General features: G+C 44.1%; 1 protein-coding gene across 2 annotated transcripts in view; it reads right to left on the minus strand.

Moving 5' to 3' along the window:
- The window catches only part of myripb (myosin VIIA and Rab interacting protein b), a 102,815-nt gene extending 81,469 nt beyond the window's left edge, over positions 1–21,346 (minus strand). For both annotated transcript variants that reach the window (XM_018756787.2, XM_018756785.2), the window contains exons 1-2: positions 21,210–21,346; positions 8,290–8,456 (exon numbers count right to left, since the gene is read on the minus strand). In XM_018756787.2, coding sequence (XP_018612303.1) covers positions 8,290–8,399 — 110 coding nt within the window. In that variant the 5' untranslated portion in view covers positions 8,400–8,456; positions 21,210–21,346. The remainder of the gene's footprint in view (positions 1–8,289; positions 8,457–21,209) is intronic.
- Positions 21,347–24,707: the final 3,361 nt, after the last annotated feature.

A 24,707-nucleotide genomic window follows, 5' to 3' on the forward strand; every position in this document is an offset into this window, starting at 1 on the left:
ATCATGTCCTTCAGGTATCAGGGTTCAGACATTTCACCCAACAGTCTCCATTGGAGTGTTTACTAGAGAGGCTGAAAAACCTACCAGGCTGGCACCCATCCCTAAACGCATTTTCTTGCCAAGCCTTGGCCTTTGTCCCACATCATTTCCGATCAACAACCTCCTGAACAGAGCACACAGAAAGCCAGTTGTGCTCTTGATCAAGACCCCCCAAAGGTCGGCATCAGCCAATTCAAGGGCACAACACAAGCAAGAATTCTAATTGGGCACTTTTAGGTTCACATGTTTCGGGGTCTTTTGTGGTTCACTTAATCCTCTAAACCAATTGCAGACACAGCGCTGTATCATGTGGCTCAGTGGTACCACAGATCAGTCAGCAATCAGTTTCCAACATGTGGTGCACACAAAAGTTGACTGCTCTCTCCACATCCTGGAGAGCTCTTAAAGACAATAGTGTCTAGGCTTCCAGGTTATGTAAGGAACTTTGGGAATCAAGCAAGGTGTCACCTGCAGATATCAGAAGAGCAACTGGTGGTGATTAAGCAGCCTTCAGACAAACATCCTCCAGCAAGTGTTCCTAATCCGCCAGTGTGAATGGAGAGCTCACTGATGGTGAACCCAGTGTGTAAAAGAGTATAAGAAAATGTGATCGCACACTCGTTCACTGCAGCAGTGAGCCGTCCTCAGCTCTCTTTGGTGCTGCCATTGTGCCAGTTACCAAGCAACGCAAAGAATCAACACTACTTTCCATTCCATGGAGGAAGGTATAGAATGGAGTGAGGAAAAAACAGCATCGTTCCATACAGACAGACAGACAGGCTGTAGTGCATTGTGCGTAGAAGGTAGCACCATGTTCCATACCCTTTTGGTGTTAAACCCTACGATTTCCACCAAAGCTCCTGAAATGTGCAAACAGAACAGTTGAATATGGACCTTAAACTAAACCCCACAGTTCTGTTCATGGTAGCCAAGGTCACCTTCTTGAAAGATCACAACACAAGGGGGTGTGGTCTGTTGAGGGTGGGTGTCCAGGGTTCTAAGGGAGAGGGCTAACAAGAGACGGACACGAGACTTAATTCCAGACTTTTAGCCCCTAGTCTAATAGACAAAAGGGCAAATAGTTGCAGGTTAAAAATCACAGAATTGGGTCTGAAGTGATAAAGACACTGAACTAGGATTGTTTATAGTCAACAACATAACTTGGTAAAATTATGGCAAGATGCTGTGAAAGAAACTATTTGCAAAGCAAATTAAAAAAATAAAAAAAAAAAAAAGGTTTCCTGATCTTATTGCCAGTGTCTAAAGCAACCGTCAAAAACATCTGGATGCAAATAAAAAAGGCAAATACTAAAAATAAATAAAACACAAATGCCAAATAAATACTGCGGATGTAACAAAGGCTGACATCCCATAAATTATCCAGACCAACATTGTTTTCGATGGTGTAATGCCCTTTGAAGGCCACGTTTTGGCCGAGAAAAGAAGAGATAAACGATACGACAAAAAGGGCGTTTAATAATGAGGCCGTCTTGCGTCCGTTTACATGTTCAGTATTCACACCTACCGCGATGACCGGAACAATATCGCACTGAAGGGTCAAACCTCGCTCATGAAAATGGCCTTCAGAGTTAAATGTTGCCCTCGATCCATCAAATTACATTCAAAGGCCCAGAAGCAGAAGGCTAAACAGACCCGTTCTGCACCCGTCAAACTCACCCCGAGAGCAAACATTGCTCTGCGCTTTATCGCCGTGGGACCTTGTCTCTGATGGATGCTGACTGATTGCACTTATGCAGTAAGTGCTCCATTTGGCAAGACGCCTTTCCCTCCCATTAGCGACACAAAAATGCAGACCGTCAGCCTCCCGTCTCTTGCAACACACAGCACGACACTTTCAAAGCCACCATTGGGCCACAAGGAGCTATATAACACAACATCCTCTAAACCCTTCTGAGAAGAACCATCAAGTGCAAATGTCAATCCAATAGGACAAGCAGTTTGCCTTTAACAGGAGCAAGTCTCCCGTCGTGTCTTGCTGTTTCATGAGCTCATCTGATATCCGTTGTGCGGTGGGGTGTACGTACGACACATGTGACCGGTGAGGTATTCTGAGATGCCTCAGACTACTAATGAAGATCAAGTAGGTACGCTGACCCTGATTAGAATCAAAAACATGACTACAGATGCCAACACATTGTTTCGCTAGTGTATTTTTCTGCTAAGGGTGGCATCGTAGTGCAACAGGTAGCACTGGCATCTCGCAGCTCATGAGCGGTTGGTTCGGATCTAGGTTTCACTCTGCCATTCTGGGACTTTGTGGAACGAAAATCTTGTATCAATAAATACCAGCAGATCACAAGGGGGGGAACTCCAGTCTCTCCAGTGTGTGCAGATTCTTGACGCACCTTACAATCCCCTGGAGTGAAAGTAACAGTTTTTCACTGTATGACTTTAATTAAGGAATTAGGAGACGAGGTTGAACAAGAGTGAGTGCAGCCGGTAGCCCTCCGTCAGTGAGACGTCACTGCCCTGCAACAGATGAGATGGTCATTTTCCATATTTCTGCAGGAACTCAGTTTGATTTGCCACTGATCTCCTCTCTTGACTTCACGAATGACATCATCTGAGCCCCTCGGGCCCAGCCAATAGGGAGGCTGCTCGCCAGGTTACCTGGGAAACCGTGACAAAAGCTGCATCTATGCAAAAACCTGAAGCTAGGCTTTTTTTTTTTTTTTAATAAAACATTTCTTTGATGTTCGGAGTGCTGTGCAATATTTCGGTGCTTTTTTCATATATGTGCTTCAGAAAAATTACAGAAAACAATAACCTTTAACACCAACCTGTATTTACCCATACTTGCCCGAGTAACACCTATGCAAACTTACTGAGGACAAGGCAGACAGTACCTGTCAAAAGTTTGAGTACATCTGCTTGCAACCATTCGCCTAACTTGAAAAACACAGAATGTGGATGTTTGAGCTGTAGAAGTCAATGGAACAGTTAAGTCAAAATGTGAAATATCTTCGACCAACCACTGACTGTTTCTGACACACAAAGAGTGTGACTGCATACGTTCTGCTTGTATGGTTCCCACTCTTCAGCATGGTGGTGGAAGTGTGATGCTGTGGGGATGCTCTGACTGTCACAATCGCTGATCTTTCATTATGAATGTTATCGAAGTTTATTATATAATAACGGAAGGCATGCTGTTCAATCAACCTTACAACTAGCATTGGAAAGACCTTCATTGTTCAGAGAATGACCTGAAACACACCTCAAACGTGTGTAAGAACTATCTGGAGGAGAGCGAAGGAAAACTCAAAGTAATGACCTAGATGTAAAACACAGTCCTTCCATCCATAAAATTTCAATAAACGCCTGTTCTAAACTGGTTTATGGTGAGCTGGAGCCTGAAAGTCCTCCAACAGTGTATTATAGCACCAATTTATCTGAGAGGACCTTCCGTAGATGTGCAGGGAAACCCAGCTGAGTCCCTCGTCTTACAGGCAAATCAAGGACCGCTGTGGATGTGCAAGGAATGGTCAAATTCTTGGCTGTGCCACGCGGCCTGACCTGCTCAGCACCATTGCGATCTGCTCTGAACCATCAAACAGCAGCACTGACCCTGCAACCACCCTGCTAGGCACACAGTGATGAGACACCTGTTCCGATTCCTAGGAAAGCCAGCAAGAGGACACTAAAGCAACCACAAAAGTGCCATGCAGAAAGAGTGCAGAAAAGCATTGGGCTGCATGCCAAGCCTGATCATACACACTATCGGGAAGTACCCGACAGGAAAGCAAAACAATGCAAACCACCGCCAGATCTCTTTCTAATCTTCCCAGAGTCTCACCTTCTCCTCCTGCGGGAATCTGTGTTTTCTTCCCCTCTTTGTGAAATGCTCCTAAAGTATCTCATTTTCACTCAGTTTTCCAGGCTGGGCTATAAAAAGTAACATTCTGTTGTTCCAAAAAGGAGAAAAAAAAAAAACCTCTTTTATGGGAAGCAGCAGGGGAAAGAACCAGCCTTCAGATCTTGTTAAGACGTATAATTGGATTCTCCGCATTCATCTCATGACGCCCACTGTCAGCCTAAATATCCCATTGACAGTTACCTTAACGGTGTCAAGTCTCCATTTTAGCAATGATTCATTCCCATTTAAGGACCTTTTTTTTTTTTTTTAACACATTGCTGAACCCGAAGGGTAAATCACATCAATAACATAAGCCCTCTTTCATATCACATACGAAAACACGGCAACTCCATAAGGCCATCATGGTATCTTGTCAATTAAATCCACTTAGTTTGGTCCAAGATCCAGACATCTAACCTGCATCCTCAGCAACCAGAGCCTTTGCAACCCCCCAGCTGGATGTATGACTAGATGGCCTTCGTCTCCGAGGTAAAAACAGAATAACTAAAACCACAAAATCCAACTTCTAGTTGACGCAGTGGTCCAAAGATGGAAGGTCAATCTAAATGTACAATCTCTGGGTCCAGGATTTCTGACATTCACTGATTTCAGGAGAGTGGTTTACTTTGATTTCAGTTAAGCTGGTTTTCCTGAAATGACCAGTTTTCAGCTGCCACCATCATTTCCCTTGTCTACTGAAAATAAAAATAAAAGGATGTCCACTTGATTAGAGCTGATTTCCAGTTGCTGTTTAAGTTATAAAATAAATAATGCGACTTTAATTAAACAAGTCTGTCTTCATTATGTTGATATGGTCCAGTGGCCTCCAGGTGACAGTCAGCTGAGAAGTGGACAGTGCCTGTGTACTAAAGTCAGGCAGCACTGCAGCTTCAGAGCAGTAGAATACCTAAAGAACACCGACAGCATACCTCAAAGGAAAATGGCCCACAGATATATGCAGCAAGCATACTAGCTATTAGACCAAAAGGTATGGATCCAAATCCAAAACTGTAACAATAAGTTACTATCTTTTGCTTTATCTATTATTAATATTATTATCATCATCATCATCGTCGTCGTCTGCTATTTGTAGTTTCACATGCCTTTTTGGGCACTGAACTGGCAACCTTTAACATATATTGTTAATCACAACCATGCTCTTAATCACCAGCCTACATGGTACCTTATTATTTCATGCAAACATGCAGATATGATGCAACTATAAACATGAAAACAAATGAAACTCCAGTGGGGTTTCTTACAATGAGACAATGCAAGATTAAAAATAAAATATAACTTTCCAAGACTCTTGGTGACGTATCAGTTTTCTTTCAATTATTATCAGCTTGAAATAGGTTATACTAAATGAAAGATCATTTACATTTATTCATTTAGCTGATGCTTTCCTCCAAAGTGACTTCGTGTTAAGGTTACAATTATTCACCCACTTATACAGTTGGGTAATTTCACTGAAGCAATTCGGGTTAAGTACTTTGCTCAAGGGTACTACAGCCGGAGGTGGGGATCAAACCTGCGATCTCTGAATGCAAAGACAGCAGCTTTAACCCCTACGCTACCAGCTGTCCCACCACCATCGTACACATCAATAACACAAGTAATCTGACGCAAACACATCAGCAATATATTTATTACCCAACTTGTATCAGTACCAGTGGCCTACATAAGCACACACCTGAAAAATTTGTGAATTTCCATGTTACTCTAGTAACAAAATTGATTGCCATGGTGGTTTAACCTTTTGTGTACATTAATATAAGTATGCTAAATAAATAATGTAATGTAATATTACAAAAGTTTTTTTTAAATGAATGTTAGATTGAAACAGTTATCACAGGGTCATTTACATCTTCCGTCAAGCTGAAAATGATGGCGAAACGAAAGTGTTTCAGTCTCAACGCAAACACTTGGACAAAAAACGAGACTCATTAAAACCACCCCCCAAAGGTGGCAAAACACGCATAAATTACCATTCAGAGGGAATCATGGGATGCATATTTAATTGCGCAGGTCTTTCACTGCAAAACAGTAAATGCAGAAGTTACTGAGCAACAGACCTCACAAACGCCAATTGCTCCATCTGTTTCTGTTTTCTTAGTTATAATATCCCCTGACTTTAGAACTTGACCTATAGCTGAATCTCCTCTCACTGCAGTTTAAAGGGCTAAACTGTTACAAATAAAAGTCCCAAGTGTGAATGTGGTCCAGAAAAGCTCTGAAAAAAAGCAACTTTTCAGATTAAATTTCTTAAGAAAAATTACAGCCATCACGTCAGCATTTTTGTCCATTTTTGCTGTGTGTTTGAATGTCAAGGGAGAGCTGCTGTGTTGGCCAGTGCCAGGGGCCACCGCCTGCGCATTAACCATAATCAACTGCAAGGTTCACGAACCTCGTTCGCCAAAACTGAATAACCATCATTCAGCCTTAGAGCGCTTAAGGGGAGGAAAAAGAGTGGAATGTGAGTTTGTAATCGTTGTCATGAGGGTGTTATTGTGTTGGTTTAAATCTGCCCTTGCTGAGCTTGTCTTTTCTGGACAAATTAAGCTGGGGTGTGAGCGTGAGCGACGGTACCGAATTTACGGGCCTGCTCTGCCGGTGTTTGACGGGTGCAATCGGTCAGCTGGAAAAACTGCACGGAGAAGGAGGTTTTTCTAGATTGGCTCGAAGCAGAGGGTAGTAAGTAAAAACCGTGTAAAGTATGTAACCCTGGTCATGCAGAAGTGAGCATGATAGATCTGAGAGAGGCCCCCAGAGACAGAAAATAAGCAGAAAACAAAATTTTTCGAATGGTAGTAAAGTCGAGATGTTTTTTTTCCAAATTTTCTCTGAAATTTGCACCAATATTTATAATACAGCTGCAATAAGCATTTGACCTCCAGCAATCACACCTTAAAAAAAAAAAAAAAAAAAGCCCGAAAGGGAAAACAGACTCCTTCGAATTGGGGTGGTGGACGAGAGTTTTAAACACACCACAGCAGGTCGAGAGAAAAACAGATGGATACTGAAACAAATCAGGCGAGAACTCTCGTTGAAAGCAGATATGATGAGACTGAGGTTAATGTATAGTGGAGATGTTAAACAATGGATTCACTCAAAAACTTTAATGCTTGGGAAAGTTGGAGAGAAAGAATTAAACAGCCAGATGGATGGACTCAATCATAGTGACAATGGACACAACTCTTTCAACACTAAGGACAGGAGGAGAAGGCAGAACATTCTGGAAGCACTGTATGGAAGCACTGGATGCTCAACGGCAGCAATCACTGCTGTGATACACACGTTAACTCAACCCACTTAGTTTTTAAAGTGACCTTTGAGAGATTCCCCTCCTTTTGTTTGAAAAGTTTCCAATAATCCGAACTTTCAAGAAGTTCACCACCCAAAACAAATGCATCAAAGTAGGACGTGAGGCAGCCTCCAGTCGACAAAAGGTTTTATTTCAGAGCCGTTTATTCTGCGGTAAAGCTGGATAATGGCAGCTTTTCACTGTCCAGCATTTACGAACCAAAGTTCGACCGCCAGTGAAATAAGTGAACGTGGGAATTTGTTTTGCCAATTGGCTTATTTTTGTTTTGTTTCAACCTCAAGTGGCCCTTGTTTGGAAATTTGTGAAGGAGAGGAAACTACCAGGAGGAAGCTGGCTGCTGCAAAACAGGAAATACCATGCTTTGCTCTGCTCCATCTCTGGGAAATTCGGAAGTATCTAACCCAGCAGGGAGCGGGCAGAAAAACTGACTAATACGTAGGTCCTTAACCACTCTAATCTGAGTTTTACGCAAGTTGCTAAAAGCTGAGGAAGAAAGAGCCAAAATCAACATCCAACGGTGGGCGGAGGAGCACTGTACTCAGCGTGGCCCCGCAGTGGGATTAATGGTTGACATTTGAGCCCAGGACTTCTCCTGCCAGAGAGTGGCTTCAGGGGTTTGCAACAGAGAGGCTAAGGTGTATAGGAGATGTGATATTTCAGTAGATGTCTGGCGCTAGAACATTCTTGTTTCCCACTGGAGAGACCCAGGGTTGATGCGCTTTCCCCTTACACTGAACAACTGCTTTAACTCTGCCATAATTTGTTATTCCCCAGCAGTTATCTTCTCTTTGTTTCATTTCACCATTTCATTTGATTTACTTAAAGCTTAAATGACATCTGGCCTGCGAATTTGCAGTCAGTTATCTTACAGTGCCATCCATCTGCCTACATCCAAGTCAAAAACTGTACACGTGGAAACGTGGCTAAATGCCACACACAGAGAGCAATCTCCTCTCCGCCCATAAATATCCATCCACCATCTTCAGCCAAAAAAAATGGTTAGTGATGCCCACCCACAACAGATAAGCTCCTCCCACTAGACCAAGCTCACCTTAGCCGCTCTTCCTCCTTCTTGCGCAGCTTCATATCCCTCTTCACCACCTGCAGCACGTGTTCCGCCTCATCGTCTGTAAGGCCAGACAGGTCCAGCTTCCTTCCCATCTTTACCGCTCGGGTCTCTGGCTGGCCTTTCTGGAGGGAGGCAGGTCCGGGTGGAGCCTTAGAGGAGGGAAGGAAGCAGAGGAGCTAGAGCCACACGACGGGATGTGATGACACTGCAGCTATTCTTTTACTGGACTCTCAGACCTGTCAAGCTAACCACCAGGGGCATGTTTGACTTTCTTTCATCTTTCACACTCTTACTCTAATCTCCCCTCTCCCTTCGCGGACGTGTCCTCATCAAACCCTTGGCAAGGCGCGGCGATGGAAAAGTACCGCAGCGTAGCAGGAATAGGGAAAGCAAAAAGACAATCACATTGTGCCTACATCTCGTACATTATTGATAGTGCGATTTAGGGAGACATTATCAACGTTTACTCTTCCGGCACTGAAATATCACTTAGGAAGCTCCTGAAAAGGTTTGCTAAAACATCAGGGAATTAATTAATCAAAAAGACACACAAACACTTCTTCGGTGCTTTCTTGACTTATCGGCCGTATTGAACGCTCTCCTGTCTGATTAAACCAACATTAAACGCCTTTATTCAGGAGAAAGAACCTGGAAAGGAAGCCCACCCTGCAAAGGTGGGGCGAGACCTCTGACGGAGTTGGCGCACGGCCAGCCTCCATACCACCCTTTCCATGAGAGGGCTCCAGACAGGATGACTTACGAGCACCTCCGCGTGACGGCGATGCCGACTGCGTTCGGTGTGACGAAGGTTGCCAGTTCACACCCCAGGACAGGCCATGTCAGTGTAACCCTTGTGACACATTACCTAAACCATTCCAGCAACACTGCTACATGAAGAGGTGGATAAAAATGAAGCTCGCTTTGAATAAAATCAATTGCTAAGTAACTTCCTGGCAACAGAATCTAATTCCATGCCATGTCAGTTGTTCTCAATCAGCCCATGAACATGGTTGCGTATTGGAAATAGGCAGAGTAGTGAGACAAAGGCAGACAGACAGATACGGGGGGGTGGCTGCTGGCTTGGTAAGAAAAATGTTCTTTTTAAGATCTAATTCCAGTCTCCCTAGAGGCAGTTGACATGGAAAAGGAAACACACACTGTCACTCTGGGCTCGCAGGAGGAATAATTCTTCAATTGTGTTTTAAATAGCTGCGTCGAGGACAAGGCTTCGGGAGCCCTGGAACATCTTCACTTCCCACAAACCTGTCTGTGCGCCCTTCTCGCACTCGCCGCCACAGTGACGCAGATCGTACCCTTATTCTGCCGTTCCCAGTTTCTTGGAAAAACAGTTAAATGCATTAGTGTATCTCCCCTTCTTCATATCTTGAGCCATTAAAGAGATGTTCCGTCACTTAGGTGACAATTGCCCTAAGCAGCATGTGAGGTCTGTTCCTTTGGTGAGAAGTCAAGCTCCTGCAGAACCACGCTGGACTGCTGTGTAAAAAGAAGAGCTGTTTGGGAAGCTTTGTTTTCTAAGACCATGCTCTCCACCTGGCCTTTCGTCCCTAAGGTTTGTGGAGCCATCGCCTTGCAACGGAAGGATCCAGGTTCAAATCCAACCTCCTTATCCACGAAGGCTCTGAAGGTGGTTGCAATCAAACTTCACAACGAAGTTCTACTGGTACAGAAGCGGGGAGGACGTGGTGCCTCATTTCCTGAACAAGCTGCTAACCAAATGGATCCTGGAAACAAACTAGTTCCCAGCAAGCAGTCTCACATTTTCGCTGGCACTGTATTTGAACGTGTTATTGAGTTGCATTAAAGACATTTCCTTAAACACATTTGTGCCGAAGTGAAGCGGACAAGTCAGCAGCTCTCCAGACATACTGCCTACTGTACTATAGCCAACAGAGATGATTATATCCTCAGAAGAACACGATGCGCTCGGGTCCCAAACTGGAACTGTTTTTGTGCCTTTCTAAGTCTAACAACTGGGCCAGTGAGTGATTATATGAATAGGCTTTGCACTTGTGCTGCTTTGGAACCATGTGCTAGTATTTTACAATCCTCTCTGAATTGCTCCAGATAGGGGGTGTCTGCCAAACAAGTGAACACCAATCACGTTATCCGTCTGTACTCTTTCCACCGCATGCGGTGACTGGGTTGACTGACAAAACCCCAGCTTGTAAAGACCGTTCCAAAACGCGTTTGATGTTCCGTAAATATAAGCCACAAGGACGGCAAAGTCCTCGTCTTTGCAGGCCGCTGTCTGGAGAATCGGCTTGCAGTGTCTACTTGATGAAACAATGCGAGTCACGAGCACGTTGAGCCGGATTGAGAGGCCAGTCCGTTCCACCACGAGAGTGGCGTTTTGATGTGGAGGCTTTGATCTCGAAGCGGGGGGGTGTGGAAGGAAAGAGCAGTGTTTGTCATTCACATAACCTCCCTTTGTCTAGCCGTCTCTCGCTACGAAGACTGCGGATGCAGGGATAGCGGATTGTCATCTCCAGATGGTGTTTTGACAAAAAACTGAAAGGAAGAGCAGAGCGACACTCGATGAATGGCACGTCTGGGTCAAGCGATCGGACTCGGAGCTCTGACAGGGGTCGACCACTTTTATACTGGGTCACCAGCCAATTTGAAGGCACAACACAGCACTTCGCCATCTATGACATGAAGTGTTGAATTTTGTCCTGTGCCATGGGATATCATGGTTCTTCTTTGGTCTCAAAATCAGAACATCTGGTCCACCACATACTGTGCTAAGTGTGACACCGTCTGCTGTGGAAAGTAACTAATGAGCACCTCTGTAACTCGCTAGTTTTCCATAGAACTAGGGAGAGGAGGCTAAAGAGAAAGAGCTGGTTTCTAAGACGGACTCTATGTTTTCAATATTGTGTGAATGGGACAAGCAAGGGGCCAGTGGTGGAAGACAGCAGTGCTCTTGCTGTGGTCTTGGAGATGATCAGGTATCTTCTAGGTATAGGGGTGCAGATCTTTTGACCATCTTCTAGGCCATAACCAGAGTCTTGAAAATGATACGAGCAGCAACAGGAAGCAAGGGGAGAGACAAGTAGGGGAGTTTTGAGTGAGCTGGGTAATTTCACAGCCTTTCACTGTTATGGAGGAGAACAAGCACAGCTGAGCACTGTTATCAAATAAAGCAAACACTAAATTATTATTAGTGCATGGAACAATCACAGCCAGTTAAAATCATTGTTACCGAGATGAAATACTGCGAGTTTTTCTTTTCTTCCCATTACTGGATGAAATGACCACAAGTAGTCGCAGGAGACTGAGAAAAATATTCCATCAGGAGCTCATGGGACAGAAGTAAGGGCACTCATTAGTCATGAGGTTGTGTATAACTGTGATTAAGATATCAAGGGATTTCAACAACACAGTATCAGGTTCAAACTCAGGAAGGAGCACAGCCTGCATGGCTACAGAAATAGATAAGTGTAAATATTCCAAGAATTATTTTTTACAAATGGGTGAACATGAGACATTAAGCAGACTTTTAGAGAGTAAATAGATTTAAAGGTGTTTGGATCATAGAGAATTAACAGGATAGAAGAAAAATGAAGGAACTGAATATCAACATGGATTATAAAACTATCTGGGAACACAATATTACACGGACATTTGACAAAGCACGCGGATAACATGCAAACACAGACATCTCCTGTTACCGTTTTAAACCACACCTTAACCAATCTCAGTAACAATCCTGGAAAACCAAAATGATAGGAAACCAAAACTTTTTGCACATTGTTATTTTTATGTAAAACTGACTTTTAAAAGCCATTTTGTTTCATGTGGATGGTCCTACAAGGCCTGTTTTTTCTTCTCCAAGATTTATTGTGCTTGAAGTGTTTTCCTCAAAAATGTACTGATAATTTTAGCAAAACATGCTGTTGAGACATACATGCAAACACAAAAATACACATTTGTACCTAAACACACTCCCATTTTAACATCCCACTCACGCTATGCTGCAAGGGCCATAAGAACGTAAAGACGACAAACACAGCGGAGCAACATGGATGCAGAGTGCTTAAGAAACAAGTGAAAAAAGGAGGTACCCAAGATAACCTAAGAGACAGCTGAAACATCTCATTATGGCAAACTGAAGATGAATAAAAACACAGGGGTGTGGATGAATGGAAACACATAAGACCCAAGAATGTGTATGGTAAAAGGAAGGGTGTGGTCGACTATGAGCAACTGATGCCTCTTTTAATGTTTTTGTAGGACTGGCATATAGGAAACACCATCTTACTGCTAGGGAGAGAAGAAAAAAAAAAAAAAAAAAATCCATCACACCTGACAGTACCTTTGAGGGCTGAAAATCTTGACGGATCTTAAAGGGGATCATCAAATGACCAACGTACTGCGTTTCAGTAATCCTCAGGGAGCGAACCACCTTACTGGAGCTATAGCTTATTGACATCGGAGCACATCACGCGAGATCCAAATGGGCAGAAACCATATAAAGTTCCTGCCCAGTTGAAGAGGAGGCCTTTGAAGGTGCACCTTGACACAAAGTCCTATGATTTACAGGACAAGATGACAAACAATCATCACAAAGAAACTCCTATAGCTTTACCTGCTCAAACTAATGTATATTGACGAGTTGTCTCTAGTTTTGAAAGGACAGGCAGGTTTTACTCCAATAGGAGGGAAGAGATCATTCATCATGTGGACTAATAGCGATTATCTGCTGAACATAATGACCACAGAGGTACTGAATCTGGAGTAAATGTGACTCTTGAAGGAAGCAGGGTGAGAATGACGCCTCGCCAGGATGCCTGTGACACTTTGTTACGGCTGCCGCCATTCCAATGGGTGGGGACGTGAGAAGAAAGTACCGATCCTAAATTACTTTAAGTAAATGCTCAGTAGCACATACGTATGTTACTTATGTTTATAAAATTGCAACGTCAGGCTGCTTCAAATAAAAATCATACATTTTGATGTTGCTTTGAAGGAAGCATTAGCTAAGCAAATAAACTATGCCCTGTAAAGGAGGTCTCTGTCTTCTTAGCACACTTGATGGAACTTCTCACTTCAGTGAGTTAATCTCCCTTTAACCATGTTTCCCTCTCTGATCTTTTACCCTGTGAAATGAGCTTGATCTATCCATTTGTCCCATTGAGCACTGCATTAAGTTCACCCCTGAGAGAAGAACACCATCATTTGGACATCTTTGCCACTTCACTGCTAGACTATACTGCATCCAAGAGAGACTCTGGCTTATTTTGGGCTCCACCTACAGCAGCACTTGGGGTGGAGATTTGTCAAGACAAGCAGTCATACAACATTCTGATGCCCAGGTTTCCGTTCAGTGTTTCTAACTCACAATACTTTGGTCAAAATTGTTTTTGTTTCAATGAGACATTTATCCAAAAGTGACTCACAAAGGCTTAAGTGTTTCCACCTGCACATGTGGGACATTTCATCACAGACACTCAAAGGCCTTCTTTTAATTTGAGCAGGGACCCATCAGGCCTCTCAAGCAGCAACCTCACATTTTTACATTTACTCATTTAGCTAATGCTTTTCTCTAAAGCAACTAGCAACGTCAGTTTTGTTTACTTAGTTAATTATCTTTTCCGGATTTTTCTTTTTTAAATCCCTCGCTCAATTCAGGATAAAAACAATTCAAGCACCGTACTCAAGGATATTACAGCAGAAGGGGGATTCGTACCCAGGAAGCTATGGTTGCAAGGAGATGCTCCTTTCACAATATGAAACTGAACCACTTTGCTTTTTGCTACTTTACACACATCACTTCTACTTCATCAGGACCTAGATTTGTTGCTCTCTTCAGGAGTCATAAAAGATCAAGTAAAGATTTACAAACTTGACAAGTGAAGGATCATGCTTGTTGATGGACGACGACAAGCCGTACATTCCAGCAGGAGCAGAGCCCTTCAGAAATGCAGTTTGGAGAATCAAAGGCAATCCTCTAACCCTGTCTTTACACCATCACTATGAACTGCACCTGGTTGTCAGGGGGCCCCGCCTCCTCACAGACAGATTCCGGTGAGGAAAATCTCCTGCGTGGCTTTCAAAAGCGCGCTGTCTTCCTGACACAGCTTACATCACCACTCCATACAATAATACACAGAGAAAGATATTCAACCCCTCGTGCCAAAAACCAAGGGGGCTAGACAAACCAACCATGCCACAATATACCATCCCTCCCAAAACCAACCAATTCCCTTCACAAAAAATATCATGGGCAAACACCATCCTCCTTGCCGGGAGCCACCGCGTGCACTTCGTTGGGGTTGTCAAGTGGGCACCTTCCTTCATTGATGTTTCATTGAATTGAGCCCACTACACCTCCAGAAGGCTCAACAGCGAGATCTGGCGTCCCAGACCCACCCCCCTCCATGCCCACAGTGCCATCCCAGCGACTCCACCCACCAAAAAAAAAAAAACCACCCCAACCACCAACAACCAACCAATACACCATACCAGCATATGGAGGTGACAACAAAACTCAAACCATTGATGTTCACCTAGGTGAGTACTCCCCACTCAAGTGTGCTTCCCCCAAACACCCTGGTGCCTTCTCATCCACAACCACTGACTAGATCTTTCTGCTACCTCTGACAAGCCTTTAATGGCTGCTCTTAACGACTGACCCCTAAAACCAAACTCCAACAGCAGCGACGTGGTTGATTTTGCAACAAACCCTCTAGTACCGATCTCCACTGGTCTAATAACGCACTGCCAGCCTCGCTCCCTCACCTCACCAGCCAACTCAGTGTACTTCAATTTCTTCCTCTCAAAGGCATCTTCCAATGAGTCTTCGAAAGGTATTGTTAATTCAATGAAGTACACTATCCGTGCGCCCTCGGAGTACAGCACAATATCGGGTCTCAACGCCGTGATCGCAATGCACTGCGGCATCTGCAGTTGTTTTCCCACGTCCGCCAACAACTTCCAGTCACGCACTTCACCCCATTTAAAACTCGTATCACCACGACCACGCGCGTGACTTATAACACTCTCCCCCTCCCGCACGAAAGAAATAAGCTTATTTCTTCCATACTGCGGGAGTGAATTAACTTCAACCCGCTTGTTCTCCAACAAGCATGCCAAGGATCTTAACACTTCATTATGCCTCCAAGTATATCTTCCCTGAGATAAACTAACCTTACATGCAGACAAAATATGCCTCAAAGAGGCTACACCACCGCACAAGCTGCAAGTCGGCTCTATACCTACCCAGCGATTAAGATTCTGCGGAGTAGGGAGAACATCGTAGGTGGCTCCGATGAGAAACTTAATACGACCGGCGTCCATCGCCCACAGATCACGCCAGCTGATCTTCCGCTTCTCCACATGCTCCCAAGCCAAACATCGCCCTTGCACACCATGTGACGTCGCAGTTACCCGCCTTGCCTCCTCTTCCTGTTCGCGAATAAAACCAATCACCATCTTCCTCCTCTCCGGTAACTTAGCTTTACTCCACAGCTTTATTCGATCGCCGGCACCGAGCCCCGCCCTACCTACCTGCACCTGACCAACCACATCTCTGTGCTCAAGCGCTGTCTGCGCTTGCGCAACAGCTTCCCGTGGATCCCACTTACGTCCTTTTTTTAAACTTACAGGAACCGATCTCACCACTGGGTCTCTTGAGTTTGACAGTGTTAATTCCAAACCAACCTTGGCACACTTAAATTCTTCCACGAGGCTAGTCAGTGGTAGTTCCAAAACCCCATTTCCATACAGAGCCACACTGCTCAAACAATGAGGAACCCCCAACCATCTCCTAATAGTTTTGCTCATAACCCTTTCCAGCCTTTCAACCTCTGACATACAGACCTCGTATATAGTTAGCGGCCATCTAATACGAGGCAATAAACCAAACTGAAGGCACCAAACCTTCAGCTTCCCTGGCAAAAAGGATTTATCAATCCTATTAATTGCCAGTACAACATCCTCCCTTAATCTTTTGACCTGCTCCTTATCGCTAAATGAGGAATCATACCAGCGACCCAAGCTCTTAATTGGCCTTTCAGCCACTGACGGAATCTTTTCCCCATCAATCTGGAAATCTGTCAACTATAGAAGCAATAAACTCAAATAAGAAGTTAAACACAGGTACCACTCCATGAAAAAGTTGTCGCCTTTGACAGCCATGATTTTTTTTACCCACCGTTTCCTCCCGTCTTTCTTCCATCAGGGTGACACAGAGCACTCTCCCTCTCCCTCTCCTCCCCTGATACATCGCTGCCTTCGATTCCATCAATCCAGTTAGCTCAGTTGTAATTTGGAGTGACTCCTGCTACTCTGTTGATTGACAGCTCTGGACCGCTGTTTACTTAGCAAATAATGTCTAAAACAGGAGCTTGCAGTTAAATGTTTTTAACACAAACATTTTAACGCTTACTAAAGAAGTCTACATGTCCTCCGGACTCGGCTGTCCCGTTCTGTTCACTCCAGAGGACATTTTTTAGTGTACTTCTCGGACTGTGCACTGCTACAATGCTGAGTCATAACGCACCTTACAGAGGACATTACATGCTTTTAAATGACAACATGTTTTACGTGGAGCTTGGAAAACTTCCTAGAAACGTGTACAAGAATCGGTTTTGTTGGGTTACGGGAGGATACACATTTCGCCCGAATATCTGACCGTGTCTGTTGCACAATATAGCACATCAGGGTAGGCCTGTTCTACTTGCCAAGTGTTTCCAAGCACTTTACCGCATTCAGCAGACATCTTACACACGTAGTTCTTCGTTCCTCACACACACACTGGTTGAAACCGCTTGTGCCAAGCAGGGTCACGGCAAACCGGAGCCTAACCCAGCAACACAGGGCGTAGGATCCACCCAGGACAGGACGCCAGTCTGTCGCAAGGCACCCCAAGTGGGACTCGAACCCCAGACCCGCCAGAGAGCAGGACCCAGCCAAGCCCACTGCGCCAGCACGCCCCCCGTTTCCTTGTTCCAGCTGCTCATAATTATTATTATTAGGTGTTAGGTCAGTAAAATTTCAAGTATAGGCTAGTTTTGCACATGATGAAGCGCATGTGATGATTGCAGCTCTTTGTGAACCACACCCAGTAAACACAGTAATTTAGGAAAAGCCACAGATATAAAAAGTAAAAGCTATTAACAACTAATTGGACTAATTTTGCCAGGGGAAGAAGTTGGAAAGAAAATTTGCATATAGACAGCCCTTCGTGGACTGAGTCGGAGACCCCGAACTTTGTGTTTTGAGTAATAAGGCCATAAAGCAGCCTGCTTCCAGCTGACAATGATAGTGGTACATCCATGCAAGACCGTGGTGTGAAACATCTCCACATATTGCACAGATTAAAGAAGGTAAGAGATCACAGCAGTGCAAGGGGAAAATGATGCTGCCATTCACAGCATCCCTGAATGTCAGAGTTAAGGCCATATGGTACCGAAATTTTAAGAAACCACTGTATGTTTTTGTTACTGCTGACTCACTATGACAGTGTACAGAGAGGTGAATATAGATACTGTACAAGCGTTTATCGTGTATCTTTTTTGTGGTCTGTATATTTATAACTTATGCCGAACAACTGCGGAGAATGCACCAAAGATTTTCACCACCTGTCTACTTGTGGTTATGGTGAGTGACAATAAAGTGATGTGATTTTATTGACTGATACTTTTTGTGAGCACAGTGTTAAGTAGCTAGTGTATGTTGCATAAGCCAGTTACGACATCATCTAGTTAATAACTATAAGCTATAAACTACAGTAAACTATAGTTAAAAAAAAAAGCACCTGCTAAATGAATAAATGTAAAACAATGCCTTTCCCCCCCACAAGTCTTACAGAAGGCTGATCAGGCAGCAGATCTTGCACTAATTAAGGTCACAGACTTATCAGAATACTTTGTTTTTTAGAGCATCCCTGACGTAGTACATTTGAGCAAGACACCTAATTTGAATTTCCCCAGCAAAGCAGCCATGTGTATAAATGGATGACCTTGTACGTTGCGTTGGATAAAAGGGTTGACTAAGGGATGAAATGACGCACGCAATCTTCCACAAGGTGCAGTTACCTCATGAAAGTACATTAAGGTAAAGCCCATCTTAACTGAAGATGCGGTGATTATTAATGGTATTATTCTAGAAAAACATAGGTGTATATGCAGTAAAACAACGAGTGATGGTTCCCTTAAGGATGTGTATAGCTTAAACGGAGAACGAAGGTACTGACATTCATGGTGGTCAAGTTAAAAGAAACAAGACGGCACCTAATCACACGGGCAACAGGACTGGTTCCAAACCACAGCTCATCCAAATTTAAATGAAAGGGAATTAAAAAAAAAAAAAAACCTGCTGTACGGTGAGTGACGTGAGGGGCTCGGCGTTCCCTGGAGGAAGACACGCACAGCTTTGGGTTCTGCGCGAACGCTTGCCTCACGTGACGGACGGCTGCGTTTTTTGCGGTTGTTTTCCTCCATTTTCGGGATGGATGCAGTTTGAAGAGAAATAATGAACTATGGCTAACACCTGTACGCCTTTGCTTTCCATCGCAGCAGATAACTGCTGATGGGCTCCTTTTATCGCTCCCTAACTTACACAATTGCGCCTTTCAGCTTTCCTGCATTCATGAGGCCAACTCCACGACCACCACACTCCCTGCACTCCTGCTGATGGGTACAACATGTCAACAAAATTCAACAGCTGGCAACTCTATAGAGGGATGACGCTCCCAGCCACCTAGCCGCACCGCAATCTCCATGTGTACAATTCAATGAGCCGAACATACTTTTCATTGAATGTAGCTCTAAGCATGCACCTCAGGAGCTGGATTTTAGTCCCACCTTGGGTGAGGCATTGTTTTTTATTGCATAATATTTAGATCAGCAAGTCACATTTGGTTGTAAGCGAGTAACGAGTTTAACATATTTAAGCCATTGGTCACGTAGTGGCCGAAGCTGCATCTTTGGAATTGGAAGGTTCTGGGTTTGAATCCCTTCTCCTGCAGCAGAACCCTTGATTGAGGAACCCACACTAAACTGCTGTGATACAGCCATCTGGGGACATTGCTGAGAATATTAGTAAGTCACTGTAAATACTTCAGTATACAAACCTAACGTTGTATGCTGGTATGGAGAAAGGCACTAGCTCAATAATTGTCAGTAATACTAACAAAAAGGTTACTCAACAGGTCATTTTATCCTGCACTTTAATATTTTTTTAGCCATTAGTTGTATTTTTAAATTCAGGTGCATGTTAACATTCAGCTGACAGTCTCAATGAGATACTACTGCTTGCTTCTGCACCAAAGTACAGTTTTAAGGTGAAAATTAATTACGGCTCGGTCAAGGTTCGGGTTAGCCTACTGGTGTGCAAATACATTGCAGGACAGAAAGTTAATTGTCTAAAAAGAAGTCACAAATTAACAAAACCAGAGGACAGACCTGGAGCAGTTCACTCAAATCCTGGTGGTGGCTCTCACAACACTGAATAAAATGAAGCTTTTCCTGGAGCCCTGAGCAATGTCTTTCAGGATCAGCGAAAGATCTATAGACACCTTCCAACTGCTGCCATCAGACCTTTCCAGGTGATACAGAATGGTGCTGCTTGAGTTGTGTCTGACCTGCCAAAACACTCCTATGCATGTCCCCTCATTGTTTCTCTCCATTGGCTTCCTGCTGCTATTGCAATCAGGTTATGGCCTACAAAACCATCAATGATCTGCTCCCCAAAAACTGGAGGACCTGATCACTCACTACACCCTAACCAGAGCTCCTCCACCTCTGGCCTCTTGGTGGTTCCACTCACAAGAGGACAAAAAGTCAAAGCCCAAACGTTCTTGGTTCTGGCTCCAGTGTGACGAAATGATCTCCCTCTCTCAATCAGAACTGCTGAATCCCTCTCAACACTCAAGAAGGGTCTCAAAATGCATCTCTTTTGGACTCGCTTCTCTCCTGATCTGCTGCCCACCGCACAAACTTGCACCACATAATGTGTTTTAAAAAAAAAAAAAAAACTACTCTCTACCAGTGTACCTACTCATGTATCATACGCTGGTTAAAATGTGGTATTGAACTAAGCGACTGTACTTTGAGAATCACGCGTCTGCATCGAAATCTCTGCATTTGTTAGAGAAATGCACTTTTGCAGCGACTGCTAAATGAAGAAACGCATATATAAATTTCTGAGGGCCACTTTTACCGGCCGTTGCACAACGCTGTGTTTGTCCTCTTTGTGCTGCAGCCGTGTACGACACTGGGCTTTAAGTAACACACCAGCAGCATCACTATTTTCATGGAAGTTTCACGGCATGAGAGCACGCAGCTTGTCCGGGACCGCGGTTAAGGGGCCAAATTCCATGTGGCCCTAAGCCAGTCCTTCCTTGCACCCCCCACCCATCCACCCCTGTACAATTCAATTCACATCTACTGACCTGTCTGTCTACCTCCTGACACCACCAGCTCTGGGATCCAGGAGGAGCTGACCTTTGCCGCGTGGCTGTGCCTATTTTTACCTCGCGGTCCCCCATCCCCTACACTGGAGAAAAGAAAGGTGGTGGAACGCTCGTTTCCATCCCGAAATGACCTTTTCCCAAGAGACGAGGCTCTGGGGGGACACGACGGCCCTCACAGCCTGGAAAGAGAGACGTCCGCGGCGCGCACTCGGGCGCAGGAGCCACCCGCTCTTCTCGCGCGTCGCTTGCTGAGCAGCCGCCTCGCGCTGTCAACGCGCGCACGTGAGCGAGAGAGAGAGAGAGAGAGAAAGCGCCTTCCCCGCCAACTGCCTCCCCTCCAACGCGCTGTCGCATCCCTCCGGGACACTGTACCAAACTCTCCTACCACAGTATTACCAGCGCTCGCGGGGTGACTGCGCGTTTCCCTGGCTGAGGCAGAGAGAAGGTTCGCGCGAACACTTACGCAAACCGCGCGCCCTCCAGCTGGACGCCTTTGTTGTCTCTTCGCCGCGGAAGGTCGACGGACGCCGCTCAAGTTCGCGCCGCGTGTGCTTAACGTCTCGCCTCTACACCGCAACACCGTCACCGCGGGCTCCGCCGTCACCGCGGGCTCCGCCGTCCCCGCGCTCACTTTTACTAAATGTACCCCCGGCTGAATCCTCTCCGTGGCGCCACTACGGGCGGCGCTCCTGCGCGTCTCACTCGGGGTCGCCGCGTCCGCTCGGCGACGCTGATCCCATCTTCCTACCGGCACCTGCCGAGTCTCGCGCCGCGCAGCCAATCGCAGGAAGCGAGGAGCGGTCCTGCGCGACCAGCCCCCCCGAACGGCGCCGCGCGCACTTAGCTCGAGCGCACCGACGAAAGGCGCTCGCCCTCTTCCCCCACCCCTTCTTCAAAACCACGAAACGGGTTTTTAACGTGAAAACTGTGTTACGCCTATATCGCAATTTAATATTATCACCCAATTAATTTTATCAGTATTATAACTGTTGTTATCAAGCGCCACCGTCAAACCACAATGTTTCCCTCAAGCGTTCGCCTCAGTTCAATCAAACTTGAAGCACTCAAGCAGTGTGGAAGCTCAGCTTCGTCAACAGTCTCTTAGTCATAAATACATGGTTTTTAAGATGTTTTCTAAAGTAATTTGAGAATTTCTATAGTCTGGACATGAGGGGATTTTCAAAAATAAATGTAATATATGTTAAAGATTTAATATTTGCATACTGTTGGCGGGAGTAGCTAGTAGTGTAGAGGTCAAAGCTGCTGCCTTTGGACCCAGCAAGGTACTTAACCTCAGTTGTTTCAGTAAATGTACCCAGCTTTATAAAGGGGTAAATAACTGTAAGCAGCATAACACTGTAAATTGCTTTGAAGAAAAGCGTCGGGTGAATGTATTTGGTGTTTTGCGAGACTAATAGGTGCTCTTACAACAGTTACCAAAAATAACAGTTTCATGACAAGTTTATTTTAATATGGTGACAGTGAGATGAAGCTCTGTCGTACACCGTTGTCCATCTGCGAGAAGTTCTCTGCCTTTGAGAACCACATGTCCACCTCTAAGAAGTACTCATTGCCTTAGAAAACCACATGTCAGACTTCTACAGGTTCTCTATGCTTTTGGGAACATTCTCACTGCCTTCGAGAACCACATATCTACTGACGATGCTTCCAGCAGGAGACGCGAAACGTTGGAACCAATGTCCTGCACGACGAGGTTTAATCCAGAAGTACAAAACTCCCAGTCAGTTGACATCAACCGCGGAAGCCTACGGGTTTTAACCACATATCTATCTCTTACAGGAGTCCATTGCCTTGGAAAACCACATGTCCATCTCTGAGCTGTCTTTATTGCCTTTGAGAACCACATGTCCATCCCTAAGATGATGTCATTGCTTTTATTTCTTACAGTCTCTCAGCGACATAAACTTCTGTGTACAAAAAGACAATACTTGTAAGGTGAAGTTAGAAGCATCTAGCCCACAGCACTGTTCTAGAACCTTCATGAAAAAATGTTATCTAATTTCAGACATACATGAGCTGTTTTTAATACGCTAAAAACTCTGGATAAAAGATCATAAAAATAAGTAATGCTGTTGTGTATTTGTTGCTAGAGTTCATGTAAATACTTCAGTTAAGAGAATTCCTTAATAGCCTACTTTGTTTTGATGCTCTAATAGTCCAAGTCTACAGAGAATAAACCTAGGTAGGATGTTTTTGAAATTTGTAGTTTAAAGCCAAAATTAATATTTACTTTTTAACTTTTATCCAGTGCAGTTTACATGTTATTTTGCTGCTAAGCTGATGTTTTTATTCAAAGTATTATATCTTATCAATTCATATACTTAGATATTTCACTGAGGCATGATGAATTTTGTACCTTGTTCAGGAATCCTACAGCAGATCCAATAAATGGTGCTAAGCTAGAAACCTTCTGCTTGGTTTGGTGCATCCAGGGTTCTGTTAGGTGCCATGATCAGTATTGGGTTCCACTTACAGGACTTGAACTAACAACCTTTTGGTTACAAGCTGAGGTCCTTTATCACACAATGCAATCACAATAAAAACTACATGTTCATAAAAGATGTTCTCAGAAGCTCTATTGAATTTTCTGACTACAACATTCTAGTGCACTAAACAGCATAATGTACAGCACTGCAGTAGGCAATTTATTAATGCATATAAATCACAGAGCCGGTTTTAAAGTCCAAATGCTAAGCCTGTTCTCTCAGCAAGCAGACTTGCTTTTGCTGGCTTCCGAAATGACTGGTGTTTAGGGGAAACGAAGGGCTGATAAGCTAATTGAGTATATCGCTTTGTCTTTCTTTTTTTCTGACAGTTCAAAGAACTCAATTAAAGCAGAAAAATTAATAAATAATGCTCTCTGCCTCAGAGGGTGGGAGGAATGGACGTCTACTTGACTTTGCCGAAGGGTCATTTTTAGGTGACATGGAGAATATTAGGCTTCCATGCAGTTTGTTAAATCTCCATTTAAGCCATAGCAACAACCCCCTGATGTTTATATGAAACATGTTCACGGTTATTAAACAATACCGCGGTGAGTCATCTGTTAGCCTTGAAACAAACAAAAGGCTTTTTTCCATCAGCTATAATACTACAGGATATGTCTGCATCACTTGTGCAGCCCGCCAGAAGGTCCACCACCTCACATGCCATGCAATTCATCACTGACTCCTCTCCTTTATCAGCATTTTTTTCTAAGATTTTTCCATGAACTGAAATGGAAAAAAAGACTAAAATGAGAGTGAACCAGTCAGTATATCTTAATATTCTGGGAGAAATTAAACAGTAAGCCAATAGTCTGCAGTGTAATTAGTAGCTGATTTTGAAACCAAGGCCGTGTCAACATCAGTGAGAGGAGGCAGAGGTATTCATCCATGAAACCTCTTACATTAAGGTTAAAAAAGAAGCAGATCATTCTGACATCCAGACTTTGTGTAAACATTGCACTTGTGTTCAGACACGTCGAAAACATCCTATTTGCCTAAAGTGTACAATAAATCCTGAGATGCCTAATCATAAAAAAATGTATGTACTGTAGCTGTTGGTCATTAAGGCTCGGAGCATTAGAGGGTTACATTTATGTGAAATGTAACGTGCAAAGTAAATTGTGAAAATACACAATTAGAGAACATTAAAAGGTATAGGCAGTGAGAATATTCCTTTATTTAGTAAAACTAAAGAATAACAATGCTATTTTAAAATGTGCCCTGTACAAAAGCATAGTTCACTACTGTTTGATTAGTTTACATCCCATGACTCTTCATTGTATGAGAAAATCTAAATATCAGTTATTTCCTTTGTTGCTTAAATCTCATTAAACTGGTGATTTTGTTACTGCAGTGCAGGTTCTCATGTGTATAAAAGACAAATGCTTTCATTAGGACAGATTCTGCCCATCACTGTGTTTGGTGACTGTGTTTTCCCTCCTATTACCCGCCTC

This window comes from Scleropages formosus, chromosome 9 (assembly GCF_900964775.1).
Source record: "Scleropages formosus chromosome 9, fSclFor1.1, whole genome shotgun sequence".
Classification (NCBI taxonomy): domain Eukaryota; kingdom Metazoa; phylum Chordata; class Actinopteri; order Osteoglossiformes; family Osteoglossidae; genus Scleropages; species Scleropages formosus.